Consider the following 16443-nt stretch of genomic DNA (forward strand, 5'->3'; position numbering starts at 1 on the left):
TACGGAGCATCTGTGTATAACAAGGAATACAGAGCAACGGTGTATAACGGTACACTTTGTATTGTATATATTAGGCAGTAAGGTGGGAGAGTGGGAGAGAGAGAGATAGAGGGAGGGAGGGAGAGAGACATAGAGAGTGAGAGAGGGAGAGAGAGAGAGAGAGAGAGAGAGAGAGAGAGAGAGAGAGAGAGAGAGAGAGAGAGAGAGAGAGAGAGAGAGAGAGAGAGAGAGAGGGCGAGAGAGTGGGAGAGAGAGAGAGAGAGAGGGCGAGAGAGTGGGAGAGAGAGAGGGAGAGAGAGGGAGAGAGAGAGAGATAGAGAGAGAGATAGAGGGAGAGAGAGAGAGGGAGGGAGAGAGAGAGGAAGAGGGAGAGTGGGAGAGAGGGAGGGAGAGAGAGTGGGAGAGAGTGGGAGAGATAGAGGGAGAGAGAGAGGGAGAGAGAGAGAGAGAGAGGAAGAGGGAGAGTGGGAGAGAGGGAGGGAGGGAGAGAGGGAGAGAGAGAGAGAGAGAGAGAGAGAGAGAGAGAGAGAGAGAGAGAGAGAGAGAGAGAGAGAGAGAGAGAGAGAGAGAGATAGACATGGGCTGCCAGAATACCGGCTGTTTTGACAGGTGACAAACCAAGTGTGTAACTATAGCAACACACGCACTCCCCTCTCTGTAACAAGCAACAAGGCACACAAGGAATACGGAGCACCTGTGTATAACAAGGAATACAGAGCAACGGTGTATAACGGTACACTATGTATTATATATATTAGGCAGTAAGGGGGGAGAGTGGGAGAGAGAGAGATAGAGGGAGGGAGGGAGAGAGACATAGAGAGTGAGAGAGGGAGAGAGAGAGAGAGAGAGAGAGAGAGAGAGAGAGAGAGAGAGAGAGAGAGAGAGAGAGAGAGAGAGAGAGAGGGCGAGAGAGTGGGAGAGAGAGAGAGAGAGAGGGCGAGAGAGTGGGAGAGAGAGAGGGAGATAGAGGGAGAGAGAGAGGGAGAGAGAGAGAGAGGAAGAGGGAGAGTGGGAGAGAGGGAGGCCGAGGGAGAGAGGGAGGGGGAGAGAGAGAGAGAGAGAGAGAGAGAGAGAGAGAGAGAGAGAGAGAGAGAGAGAGAGAGAGAGAGAGAGAGAGAGAGATAGACATGGGCTGCCAGAATACAGACTGTAAAGGAGCCTGTATAACTAAGGCTAACCGATAATTATCTATAGTTAAGTACAATGGTACAATGGTAATACCTTTTCTACAAGTTACATTATAGGACGCCTTGTTCGAGACAATACAACCCTTTGAAACACTACAACTAGGCCTTGTAATTATATAATGAACTTATTGTAACTAGGTTATATTAACAATATAGATTATTATGCGAATCTATTATCATGATTATGAAGAATAGTTTAATATCAATCTTAGAATCGATTCGGTGAACGGAAAACAATTTTTGAATCCGATTGTTCTGAATCCTTAGATTAGGAAACAGTAAACACCAGTCTAGCAGTTTGTAACACTAGTAGACTGTGTTCAACTCTTTGTAAGTTTTGTGAAGTAGTAACCTAGGTTACTAGTAGTTACCTAGGTTACTGAGGGGAGTAAGTAGTTTGGTCCTATCTCGTAACTTACAGTATTTATAATCAGCCCATATCAACAAAGACATTATCTAATATTACACGGCTTCAACAAAGTTATTGAAATTACAATATTACAAGTTACATCGTCTCTGTCACAAAATTAGTTAATTAATGTAGCAGTATTTGCTGCTAATAATGTAACAGTATTTTCCAGTATTACAGGGATTACAGCAGCATGCTTGGGCTCCAGCTCGATACTTTTTATAATGAATTTCCTGAAATCCAATTCTCTATTCAATTTGTGGTCCGTGATCCAGAGATGGACAAAGCTAACATTTTTGTGGTGAATACAAAGTTGGTATGCGGATACAAACATCCGTTTGTAACACGAGGTGTGCGGAGTTTTAGTTTAATTTTATTAAATTTACATCTTTTAAGATATTAGATATATTATATAATAGTTGTCCTTCATGCAGGACTCAATAACCTTTTGGGATGTTATTTTATTATCGAAGTGTTAGAATACATTGTTATACATTGTTATACAGTGTTATACAGTGTTACATTATATTACATTTACTGTACATTTTGTTTAGCATTAACTAAAAGCATTCAATATTAAAATTCACTATTAAGCTCGACTTGACGGACTCCGCGAAAATGAAACGGCAACTGGGCAAATGGATTTTCTTTATTATGTTGAATATTTTAATGCAAGAATTAAATCCAGTCCATGGGAGATCTTCTGATTTTCTGTATCCTTACCCCTTAACAATGTTTCTATGAGAAAACAATGCATTTAAATACGCAAAATAAGATCTGTAACTCAGACTCAGACTTAAAAGTGCAGAAACAAGTTTAATTGCTTTGCACTTTATCATTGGTACTTTCTGGAACTTTCTGGAACTTTCTGGAGCAACCCCAGAAAAACCACAGCGTGGTTCAACAACTGTTTGTCTATTATATGTCTCTATTATACGAGCAGGTCTACTCACATCTCAATTAAAAATCTTAAACCAATAACTGTTTTAAGATTTATATAACGATTATGATTATAAATTCAACTATGATGTCACTACATTTAAATAAAACATTATCATTAACCAAATTATTGTCATTAGAGACGAATCAAAAGTGATAACTGATAAGTTCATTACCCAACCATTAAGCGAATTACATATTATAACTAGAACACATATCTCTTAATTCCTCTGTGACACAGGTATTTGACTATTAGATAATAACGCTCCCCTCGCTACAGTTAGTATATAGAGTGAATGGGATGTGGAGGCCCTGTGGAGAAGGGGTTCCTGGAATGTGGAGGAGGCGTTCCTGAAATGAGGAGCTCTATTCACGGACTCAGCTTACATTGAATATTATTTCTAATTATATGTTCTGCTTTTTATGCGAAATACAACCCATGATTTGCAGATAAGTAGATAATATTATTTAAAGTTTTTACGCAATAATCCACATTTATAGGCTTTTTTATCAAAGCTAGGGAGGATGTGAGCCGTATTACGTGGTATTGACACGAGGTATTGACACGTGGTATTGACACGTGATTTTTCGCTGCTGGAAGCTGATTGTCTCCTAACTTTAACATGTCAGAGAACATGTGGTCCACCACGCTAAAAGTTAACCTCTAACTCCCAATCTTAGAGAGTGTGTGATTCTCTAACTCACACACTTTGATTGTACAGTAATTTAGCGGGGAGCTCCTGGCGTAGAGTAACCGAGTCTAATCAAGCCAGAATTAGAATGCGTCGTTTAACACTGTACTTTTACATTATGGAGCAACATCATCACAGTAACAGTAACATCATATCATCACAATGCAAAGTCACAAACAAAACAGCTACATCAACATGAAATCTCTTTTAAACTTTGTTAGAATCTTGAGCTTGACTAGTGGCTACACAGTGTTACAGTACGTTCAGTTGGCGGAGACAACTCTTGATTGACAAATAGAATGACAGTTAATGACACCAAGACCAAGTCAAACTATACCGGGAAAGTTGCACTGGTATAGAAACCCCGGGATAGAGGGGTTCACATCATGGTTTTACTGTACCCTCAATTTTACTTTAGAGGGGTTCACATCATGGTTTTACTGGCAGCCAGCACTTGAACTCTTTCTGAGATACTGGAAACGTGTTCTGTAAAATTAGAACTAATAGGTCTGATAGTAATGGGAACCATCCGACACACGACAGGTATCTAACCAGCTTTCAGCCTCGACCAATCAAAACGCAGTACCAGCTGTCACGTGTCAACTTGCCCACGTGTCACATGTCAACTTGCACACCAGTGTTCAGATCTAAAAACCTGTCCTTACTTAGGCTACTAAACCTGCTGTAACAGTTTTTGTAATGCTAGTTGTCCTAATCCCTTCTTTAATTGAAAATGGAGAGCGAACTACTTGTACATGGGTTAAAAAAACCGTAAGCTTGTTGCCTGCACAAGAGTGAAGAGCGATTCTAGTGGCGATTTTGATAGATTCTGGCAAGGATTTTGGTAACAATTAAATTTTAGTTGAAACATATCTCATCAAGAAAGAAAAATGTGGATATAAGGGATTTGTGTTTTATTTAATTGGCGTCCTGAATCTCCGATTGCCGTTTTGAAATTTAATTAAAAACCAAGTACTGACCTATTTTGTAGTCTTACAATTTGGTTCCCCTCCCCTCAGTATTGTAGCTTTAAGACAAGTAGAATCACGATCAATTTAACAAACACTTAATGAAACACTGCCTTCTACTTAATATAATCCTTTTCACGCCACAGTGAACTTTAAACTGCACTTTATTTACCGATTACATTAGGGCGGGGGCTCCAATATACAGTATCAGTACGTGATATTGTAACATTGTGTGTGCTCACCCTACCCCTACAGAGAGATTCTAACTAATCACTTAAATAACCCATCCAGTGTATTTCGTCGCCTCTCTCCAAGTATCAACATTAAACATGTCCTTTAAAAGAGGTGTGGTTTAACTATCAGTAAAGTGAAGTACAGAAACATTTAGTTCTCGACACACCTACCTTCTTTAGAACATCTAAAGAAGGTAGTATCTAAACAGTAAACTACAAGATAAATATTATATAGGCCCCACCCACAGTGCTTACATCTAAACAGTAAACTACAAATACTATATAGGCCCCACCCACAGTGCTACATCTAAACAGTAAACTACAAATATCATATAGGCCCCACCCACAGTGCTACATCTAAACAGTAAACTACAAATATTATATTATGGGCTCCACCCACAGCGCTACATCTAAACAGTAAACTACAAATATCATATAGGCCCCACCCACAGTGCTACATCTAAACAGTAAACTACAAATATCATATAGGCCCCACCCACAGTGCTACATCTAAACAGTAAACTACAAATACTATATAGGCCCCACCCACAGTGCTACATCTAAACAGTAAACTACAAATACTATATAGGCCCCACCCACAGTGCTACATCTAAACAGTAAACTACAAATACTATATAGGCCCCACCCACAGTGCTACATCTAAACAGTAAACTACAAATACTATATAGGCCCCACCCACAGTGCTACATCTAAACAGTAAACTACAAATATTATATAATAGGCCCCACCCACAGTGCTACATCTAAACAGTAAACTACAAATATTATATAGGCCCCACCCACAGTGCTACATCTAAACAGTAAACTACAAATATCATATAGGCCCCACCCACAGTGCTACATCTAAACAGTAAACTACAAATATTATATAGGCCCCACCCACAGTGCTACATCTAAACAGTAAACTACAAATATTATATTATGGGCTCCACCCACAGTGCTACATCTAAACAGTAAACTACAAATATTATATAGGCCCCAGGCCCACCAACAGCGCTACATCTAAACAGTAAACTACAAATATCATATAGGCCCCACCCACAGTGCTACATCTAAACAGTAAACTACAAATATTATATAATAGGCCCCACCCACAGTGCTTCATCTAAACAGTAAACTACAAATATTATATAGGCCCCAGCCCCCACCCACAGTGCTATCGGAGCAGTATTACAAACCAGTCCCCAATCATTTCCTCTACAAGAACGCCCTTAAATTACAGTCTGATAAATATTAAATAGGCTAGCCATATCAATAATAAATCGGTATATCGGTAATATGCAATTAACTTATCATATTATCGTATTATGATAATATATTTTATAACTTATTATACGGCATACAGGGTGATTCAAAAAGAGTGTTCGGATTTAAAGGAGTGATGGAGCAAATTTTGAAATATGAGTTGTATAAATTCATTGTATAAATTTTATTCTGGCTTGTGATCCTAACTCATAATTTGGTTGATTTATGGAAACGTTCCAAAACGTTTCAATATCTTGGGCCTGTTTTTTTCACGATTTTTAGAGGGCTGTCAATTCTAAACTCGATTTAAAATGTTTGAAGAGCCTATCTCAACATTGTGTCCGGGTAAGAAAGAGAGAGAGAGTCTAGCACTTAGCTCACTTAGACATATTACTCGGTCTAACTGCAGCGCGAATAACACTGATTTGTAAAATACATCGTGATTTAATATTATATGTGTTGCAAGGGAGAACCTTCCCTATCTTGTAACTGAGATATTAACTGAGATATCTTGCAACTAATATTATTCAGGGGGATATTATATTAGGAGTTAGCGCATATATATATATTATATATTATATAATATATTATATATTATATATTATATATTATATATTATATATTATATATTATATATTATATATTATATATTATATATTATATATTATATATTATATATTATATATTATATATTATATATTATATATTATATATTATATATTATATATTATATATTATATATTATATATTATATATTATATATTATATATTATATATTATATATTATATATTATATATTATATATTATATATTATATATTATATATTATATATTATATATTATATATTATATATTATATATTATATATTATATATTATATATTATATATTATATATTATATATTATATATTATATATTATATATTATATATTATATATTATATATTATATATTATATATTATATATTATATATTATATATTATATATTATATATTATATATTACTAGAAACCCGCCGCTAGTCGAAAGCTTTGTTCGAGGAAATTTTAAGCATCAGTTATGTTTTAATTTCTCTTCATCATATAGCCCCAAAACAATACTTTTTACCGCATCAAAAAATTTCAATCACAACCAAAGTTATAAATATATATAGGTATATAGCGTCATGAGGGTAAATGTGAGCTAGTTGTGAAATTATGACGTAGCATACAGCATAACACCGCGCGTAGTTAAGATGTTTTTGCTCGCGCACGTGCATTTTAACGTTGCTACGCAACAGCGCAGTAAACCTTTGCTAAAATAACGACATTATTCTAACGGTTATTTTACCTCACTTCCGACGTTAATTATAAAAAATCTAAAGCCTAAATCAAAATTCTAAGAATGCTATAGCCTATTCCTATCCTTTTTCTACAACCCTGCTAAAAATGGCGAGGTTTCAACTCCATTTGCGAGCTGGGTTTGATTTCACCAGAGGGTCATTTTGAGGTCGATTTTCGGTGTTTTTTCTTCTATGTCCCCGTTGCCGGGGAAATTTCGTCAAGTTTAAATTATAGTATAGATATATTATATATTATATATTATATATTATATATTATATATTATATATTATATATTATATATTATATATTATATATTATATATTATATATTATATATTATATATTATATATTATATATTATATATTATATATTATATATTATATATTATATATTATATATTATATATTATATATTATATATTATATATTATATATTATATATTATAATATATTATATATTATATATTATATATTATATATTATATATTATATATTATATATTATATATTATATATTATATATTATATATTATATATTATATATTATATATTATATATTATATATTATATATTATATATTGCATATTATATATTATATATTATATATTATATATTATATTATATTATATTGTGTATATATATATTATATATTATACTAGGAAGCCCGTGGTCACAGGGACGAAGCTAATAGTATTCTTTGGTAGTCAGTTTTTATAGCATATTCAACAAATATCCGTCACAACCGAAGATACAGCCGATTAAATGGTAGCTTGCACTAAACACAACGTAATTACCACAAAACCGATCAAAATGCCCCTAGCTCAAATCCTTGCACGTGCAAGTGCACTTTTATCACCGTTACCATGGTTACTTTGCAACAACTTATTTCTCATCTAATTTGCACGTGGGCGGTCGTACAGTGCAGTGTACGTACATAAAGAATTCTCTGAATTATTGTGTATATATAACTATTATTATATCTCTATTATATTGAGCTGGGTGGAACTTACAGTTGGTGGACGGTCTCGTGACTTGTAAATCACAGTAAACGGTAAGTTTTGAAAGGTTCGATTATCGGCAGTAACCAGTATCTAAGAAATAGATGACGGTTAACTATACTAGAGTAACCATTGCATGACTACAGTACTAGTAACCATGACTACAGTACTAGTAACCATGACTACAGTACCAGTAACCATGACTACAGTACCAGTAACCATGACTATAGTACCAGTAACCATGACTACAGTACCAGTAACCATGACTACAGTATCAGTAACCATGACTACAGTACCAGTAACCATGACTACAGTACTAGTAACCATGACTATAGTACCAGTAACCATGACTACAGTACCAGTAACCATGACTATAATACAAGTAACCATGACTACAGTTCCAGCAACCATGACTACAGTACCAGTAACCATGACTATAATACCAGTAACCATGACTACAGTATCAGTAACCATGACTACAGTACCAGTAACCATGACTACAGTACTAGTAACCATGACTATAGTACCAGTAACCATGACTACAGTACCAGTAACCATGACTATAATACCAGTAACCATGACTACAGTACCAGCAACCATGACTACACCCCAGCACCGGTTAACACACCCGGTTAACACACCCGGTTAATACCCCCGGTTAATACCCCCGGTTGATACCCCGTTTAATACCCCCAGCACCGCTTACTACCAAACGCTCGAAAGGGGAACTGTAATGTTCACCTCTACGGGTTGATGATCACATAGCATGATATAATAAGCGGATATACATACGCTCTAAAATGCTTTATTTCATAAGTTATTTGCGTTCAGATGGGACACATACAACCAGTTTAGTGTACATACTTATAGGTGGTGACTTCACTTAGATGCTCTTTAATACGCCAGATATAAAGACTTCCCAAAACTATTTAAATCACCAGAATCAAATACAATAAATATCTTACTTCCCGAAACCATTACGATCACGTGACTTTAAGATATGTCGACTATTCGTTGACTATAATAACAGGTCACCACCTTAACATCACGCCACCAACCCTGTGGCGTAACGTCCTGTCACAAATACACCGCTTCAATGAAAATGATAGTTAAATCTGAACAAAGCCGGGTTTTGCAAGTGTTACTTCCTTTAGTGGCTCAGTAAATATTACAAAATTTCCACTGAGAACTTGACAATCAGTCCCAGACAGTAATTCTTATTTGATTGGGAACTATTATAAATGTGCTAAATGTATACAGAATATTTTAACAGATTAACATTTTTATTGCATACATATAATTAGACTTGCTTATATTTATAAAACATAATTATGGCTTATGTCTAGAGCACGGAGTATGCCCCTGTAAACAACTCTACACTTAATATTAATAAATATACAGCAGGAGAGCTGTCTCACTATGTTGTTGAGGGAGACTACATTATTTAACTGACACAGTTGTTAAATAAATCATATTTAGATCATATAAAGTTGATTAAATCATTACATCGCGAATATATGTATTGTTTCCTTCTTCTGAAGTTTGATGATAGATACTTAATATATATAATATATATAATGTACTTAATGAATATCAAACAATGTTTTAAAGGACCACTAACGACGAACTGTCGCAATCTAACAGTTAGAGGACTGTTAGAGGGCTGTTAGAGGGCTGTTAGAGGACTGTTAGAAGGCTGTTAGAAATTAGAGGACTGTTAGAGGACTGTTATAATAGGGCTGCTAAAGGGCTGTTAGAGGACTGTTAGAGGACTGTTAAGTGTTAGAGGGCTGTTAGAGGACTGTTAGAGGGCTGTTAGAGGACTGTTAGAGGGCTGTTAGAGGGCTGTTATAATAGGGCTGCTAAAGGGCTGTTAGAGGACTGTTAGAGGACTGTTAAGTGTTAGAGGGCTGTTAGAGGACTGTTAGAGGGCTGTTAGAGGACTGTTAGAGGGCTGTTAGAGGGCTGTTAGAGGACTGTTAGAGGACTGTTATAATAGGGCTGCTAAAGGGCTGTTAGAGGACTGTTAGAGGACTGTTAAGTGTTAGAGGGCTGTTAGAGGACTGTTAGAGGGCTGTTAGAGGACTGTTAGAGGGCTGTTAGAGGGCTGTTAGAGGACTGTTAGAGGACTGTTAAGTGTTAGAGGGCTGTTAGAGGGCTGTTAGAGGGCTGTTAGAGGACTGTTAGAGGGCTGTTAGAGGGCTGTTAGAGGACTGTTAGAGGACTGTTAAGTGTTAGAGGGCTGTTAGAGGACTGTTAAGTGTTAGAGGGCTGTTAGAGGACTGTTATAATAGGGCTGCTAAAGGGCTGTTAGAGGACTGTTAGAGGACTGTTAGAGGACTGTTAAGTGTTAGAGGGCTGTTAGAGGACTGTTAGAGGGCTGTTAGAGGACTGTTAGAGGGTTGTTAGAGGGCTGTTAGAGGACTGTTAGAGGACTGTTAAGTGTTAGAGGGCTGTTAGAGGGCTGTTAGAGGACTGTTAAGTGTTAGAGGGCTGTTAGAGGACTGTTAGAGGGCTGTTAGAGGACTGTTAGAGGGCTGTTAGAGGGCTGTTAGAGGACTGTTAGAGGACTGTTAGAGGGCTGTTAGAGGGCTGTTAGAGGACTGTTAGAGGGCTGTTAGAGGGCTGTTAGAGGACTGTTAGAGGGCTGTTAGAGGACTGTTAGAGAGCTGTTAGAGGGCTGTTAGAGGGCTGTTAGAGGACTGCTAGAGGGCTGTTAGAGGGCTGTCAGGTTTTCCCCCGACCTCACAAACAGCACATTTCTGACACACTTCTGACACTCTTTTAACTCGCGTGCGTCAGTACACACTGAGTTACGGCGGAACAACAGCTGATAAACTGTCTGATAATGGTACAGCCAGTAACGAAATCGGATTAAAATGTACGTGAATCTAGTTAATGGTACTTTTAGAAGGATGTCTACCCTGTGGGACAAGAAGATAGTGCCACTACAATGGCGATTTGGTGAAGCAGTCCTTATCCCAAAGACTGAGGATCTGTCAGACCCAAGCAAGTTCAGGAATATTACAAAGACGAACACCAGCGGCAAGTTGAACATGGGAATTCTAGCAGACAAGATGCTGGATTATATGGTGTCTAATAAGTACATAGACAAGTCAGTTCAGAAGGGCTTTCTGAAGAAGACTCCTGGTTGTCTTCAACACACCCAAGTGCTTATGGAAGAACTAAAAGACGCCAAAACTACTAGACGTCAGATATTCGTTGTCTGGGTGGATTTAATGAATGCATATGGCAGAGTCCCACACAACTTGATCCTCTATGCCCTCCGGCATTACAAATTCCCTGAATGGCTCATAGATTACATGTTTAAGTACTATGATGAACTGATTGTAAGGGTGGTAACCAAAGACTGGAAGTCAAATTGGTTCTACTACATGTTAGGCCTCTTTCAAGGAGACCCTCTTTCAGTATTGTTGTTCCTAATTGTATTCAACCTACTGTTAGATCTTCTACAAGATCAAAAAGAACTGGGTTATAAGCCCTCCTTTAGCTCGCAACCTACATCGAATCGGGCTTTTGCAGATGACCTAACACTTATGTCCTCCAGACTAGAGAAGGTAAAGAAGCAGATAGAGTTGATGGAGCAGTTTTTGGATTGGAGTAGGAAAATGAAGGCCAAGCCTAGCAAGTGTGTCTCCCTGGGAATGAAGGTGATAGATGGTACGTACCAGGCTTATGACCCAGAGATATTGATTGACGGCCAGATAATCAGCTATGTAGGAAACAACCCGATTAAGTTCCTGGGCCACTGGATCTATGTCGATCTAGGGTTAAATGACACTAAACAACGGATTGAAGACAAACTAAAGACTCTGTTTCAGACAGTGGATGAGTGTGGTCTCAACGGTGTCATGAAGTGTTGGATCTACAATAACATGCTGACTAGCAAGATGTCCTGGGATCTGATGATTTACAACCTTCCTGTAAGTTTTGTGTACGAACTGGATGCTATCTGCACCAGATTCTTGAAGAAGTGGTTGGGTGTTACTAGATCAATTACTGTGACAGTCCTGTACAGGAGCAAGGATTACTTCGGGCTAAACTTGAAGAAGCTAAATGACTTATACAAGTCTCTTCAGGTATCAAAGGGACACGCCCTGAAGAACAGTGATGACACCAAAGTTGTAGAAGCCTATAATAACAAGAGAGAGAAACAGGAGAACAGCCCGAGATGGTATTATACAACGGAGCTGACGGCAAGAGAGCGAGATCTCTACTTCCAGGAGTTGGTTGGAGTAGTGACTAAAGACCGAGTAGGACTCGGATGCAAACCAAAGTTGACTGAGAGGCAGAAGCTAAGACAACTGGTAGAATCGGTGTCAGAGAACGACATGCTAGTCACCCTGGTAAACAAGGGAGTACAGGGCAAGTTCTTGACATGGGAGAACACGATGCAGTTAGACTTAGGATGGAACAGCCTTATCTACAACTACAAGATGAGCCCGGCTCTCCTTAAATTCCACCTAAACTCGACACACGACGTGGCTAATACCCCTGCAAACATGAAATTGTGGAACTACTCGAGTACAGGAAATTGTACACTTTGTGGTTGGAAGACATGCAACATCAAGCACATCCTAGCCGTCTGCAGTATAGCAAGAAACTCCAAAAGGTACAACTGGAGACATGACAACGTCCTACGTGTTATAGCCGGAGCCTTGCTTGACCAACTCAAGATGTACAATTCCTCAGGTTCCACGACCTCCGACAAAGAATGGATACGGTTCAAGTCGAAGGATGGGAAGTATGAACACCCAAAGCCAAAGCTGAGGAAGGAGAGGCCCTTTGAGAGAGCGAAAGACTGGAAGCTGATATGGGACGAGGATACACTACCTGCCCAGTTCCCACAGCACATCTACAACACAGCGGAGAGACCCGACATTGTAGTATGGTCGGATAGTTTGAGAGAAGTAGTTCTGATTGAACTGACTTGTGGTGACGAGAGTAACTTCAGTGACCAAGTAGCACGTAAAGAAGCACGCTACAACAGAGAGCTGATTCCTGGCATCGACGGGTGCGGTTGGAAAGCTCTGCTCTTTACGGTAGAGATTGGGTGTAGGGGCTTCTGGCACCATACTGTACCAGCTCTATTCAACTACTTTGGATTGGCGAAGAGAACGAAGAATAAAGCCCTGAATGAGGCTGATTTGGTTGCTCTTTGATGTTCCTATACAATCTGGTTAGCCCGCGACCACAAGAAATGGTCTACCTGCTACGACATCGCAAGGAGGCCAGAAGTCATAAACTGTGAAAGCTGAGTGTTGGGCCCATAAAACATGTTGAAAGCTGCAACCAGGATCACAAGTACTGGTGGAATACAGAATGACTTGCTAATCAGATTTATAGATGGAGTTGCTATCGAAAGATATAGAACTCAGGTAAACATCTAACCTGTAATAGTTTATTGTTGATTTTTCTTCTTCTATACAGATGGTTTCGTCAATACAGCCCTAGTAATACTCCCATACGTTGAGCATACAGCAATAAATCCGAGCATTTATAACACGGCGCGGTCCAACATAACAGTAATGTATTTTATTTACAATTATAAAATGTATTCGCTTGAATGATTTAAATGTATCTTTGGGTATGTTTCAGTTTTTACATACTACTAGAGTTGAGTACTACTACAATAACCATGACTACAGTACCAGTATAGTAACCATGACTACAGTACTAGTAACCATGACTACAGTAGTGTAATTAGTGTTACAATTACAACATGGCTTCTCAAGCACTGTCTCGAATCTCGATGAATTGCTCCCTCTTATCACCCTTATAGTGAACCTATCTCTCCAAGAGGGCTATTTTCCACATGCTCTCTAGATGCAGACGACTTGAAAAGCTATAGACCAGTGAGTAACCTCAGTTTTAATTCCAAGGTTATAGAAAAGTGTGCCCACTCGCAGTTTTCTGAGTACCTGAATAAGAATAATCTTTTTGCAGCACATCAATCAGGTTACCGGAAAAACATGAGCTGTGAAACTGCAGTGCTCAAGGTACATAATGATATTCTCCTCCAAGTTGACAAGAAGAGTCATACTGTTCTTCTTCTTCTTGACTTGTCAGCTGCATTTGATACCATCATGATCAATCACAAAAGACTTTTGAGACGACTCGAACATAGCTATGGATTTAGTGGTATTATTCTTCAATGGGTTACTAGCTACCTGTCGAATCGATCCTTTATCGTTGGTGTTAAGGGTGAATATTCCTCTCTCTGTGACTTCGAGAATGGAGTTCCTCATGGCTCAATTCTTGGTCCTATATTTTTCATCCTATACACTAAACAGCTACAAGATATTGCAAGTATGCATGGGATGCATGGTCTCCAAATCCATCTATATGCTGATGATACCCAGATATACTTCTCATTTGATCCTAAGAAAGATATGGACATTGAATCTATGAAGAGCAAACTGAAAGAATGTTTCGAGCACATCAAATCATGGATGAGTGAGAACTACCCGAAACTCAACAACAATAAAAGCGAGATAATCGAGATCTCTACAAACTCCAAAGCTCCAAAACAAGTTGAATTCAATCTTGACAGCATGAGCTCCATTAAACCTACCAAGTCAGCAAAGAATCTGGGATTCATTTTTGACAACCATCTCAATTTAGAGGCACAGATCAACAACGTTGTCAGAGTTTGCTATGTAAATTGTAAAATGTAAACCAGCGAAATCTTGGTAGAATAGGTTCCAAACTGAGTAAGGAGCTCAAAATCCAAATGGTACACGCTTCAATCCATTCCATTCTGGACAATGGAAATGCTACTTATGGTGCTCTTTCTGAAAGACTTCTCCAAAAACTTCAAAAAGTGCAGAATGCTGCTGTGAGATTCATATTTGGACTTCATGGGAAGTTGAGACAGGAGCCCATATGATTGAATTACACTTCTTACCTGTGGCAATGCGGATCAAATTCAAGATAGCGTTACTGGTTTTCAAGTGCCTTTAAAACGATTGTGCCCCTGAATATCTTAGGACAATGGTCAAAATTAGGGACACTAGTAAACATCATGTCAGAATGGACCATGACTTCTTCCTCCTGGAACGACCTCCTTTATCAAGACTGAGGGCTACAGTGCAGCTGGTGCTTTCTCTCACACTGCTCCTAAAATCTGGAATACACTTCCCTATTCACTACGCTCCATCTCTCGACTAGATGTCTTTAAGAAGGCTCTCAAGACCCATCTATTTCATCAAGCCTATCCTGTATGTGCGAACAGTATTTTTGGTGATTCTGTTCAATCTACAACTTATAAATTTGAATTTTGATTAGAACTGGGACTACTAAGCTATATCTAACTGCACCGCTTTGTTGGCCAGTATCAACCCCATTCATTTGGGAATTTGGTCGCTTATACGGCCTAAGCGGTATACAAATAAAGCGTTATTATTATATTATTATAATTTATCTATCCGTGTATTGATGAGTTCTATACTAACTCTATACTACTACTAAAAGTAAGTTGTAAACTGAGAATATTATAGTTTACCTGAAGTGAGGTTCTGTTGTCGGAGCTCCCCGAGACTGCGTCTATTTAACAGCTTCTTAGCTAGCTCTTGTCTAGCGTAGGTGGGTGATATTCTCCCCTGAAACAGATGTTAAATAACAGGTAATAACAGAGTTAATTAAATACTTAGAATAAGGGTTATTGTGGAGAGCTGGGGTTGGGGAGTTGCCGTGGGGAGTGGCAGTGGTGCTAGATCTTCATTATATTCATTATTTATATTATACCTACATCGGAGCTTATTTGTGTAAGATGCTTATTTTACATAATATCGTGATTATCGTAATGTCTTAGATTAGCTCTCATATGAGGAAGTCATGACATTGACTATAACTTGATAACTTGATATCAAGTATCTACTATAATCTATACTTACATACCAGATTAACAATATTTCAAATGTATACCAAATACTTGGGATCATTCAGGGCACTCCACAATATAAGTGTTATTTTCTAATTGAAAGCTTTTTAATAGAACATGCTACTTCTTTTCTTCTTGGCAAAGCCCAGCCACTTCGTCAGCTCGAGTAGTCATGGTTACGAGTACCGTTCATCAATGAAGTATAATCTGTGTCACGCGACCACTGACCAGCTCCAATTAGGAACCGTCACACAATAAAGCAATGTAATCTTTCAACCGCTACAGTTGTGTCACTCCCATTAAGCCTAACCTGGCACCCCGTACCGTGCTGCTGTACTAGTAACCATGACTACAGTACCAGTAACCATGACTACAGGACTACAGTACTAGTAACCATGACTACAGTACCAGTAACCATGACTACATGTACAGTACCAGTAACCATGACTACAGTACCAGTAACTTTGACTACAGTACCAGTAACCATGACTACAGTACTAGTAACCATGACTACAGTACCAGTAACCATG

At 38.1% G+C, this 16443-nt stretch overlaps 1 protein-coding gene across 9 annotated transcripts in view; it reads right to left on the reverse strand.

Annotated features, from left to right (window-relative positions):
• Positions 1-16443, reverse strand: part of LOC134817026 (putative uncharacterized protein DDB_G0271606) — a 51098-nt gene that overhangs the window by 30158 nt on the left and 4497 nt on the right. For all 9 annotated transcript variants that reach the window (XM_063826109.1, XM_063826108.1, XM_063826105.1 and 6 more), the window contains one exon: positions 15536-15632. In XM_063826109.1, coding sequence (XP_063682179.1) covers positions 15536-15632 — 97 coding nt within the window. The remainder of the gene's footprint in view (positions 1-15535; positions 15633-16443) is intronic.

The sequence above is a fragment of the Bolinopsis microptera genome, chromosome 6, assembly GCF_026151205.1.
Source record: "Bolinopsis microptera isolate Bmic1 chromosome 6, MBARI_Bmic_1.0, whole genome shotgun sequence".
NCBI classification, from domain to species: domain Eukaryota; kingdom Metazoa; phylum Ctenophora; class Tentaculata; order Lobata; family Bolinopsidae; genus Bolinopsis; species Bolinopsis microptera.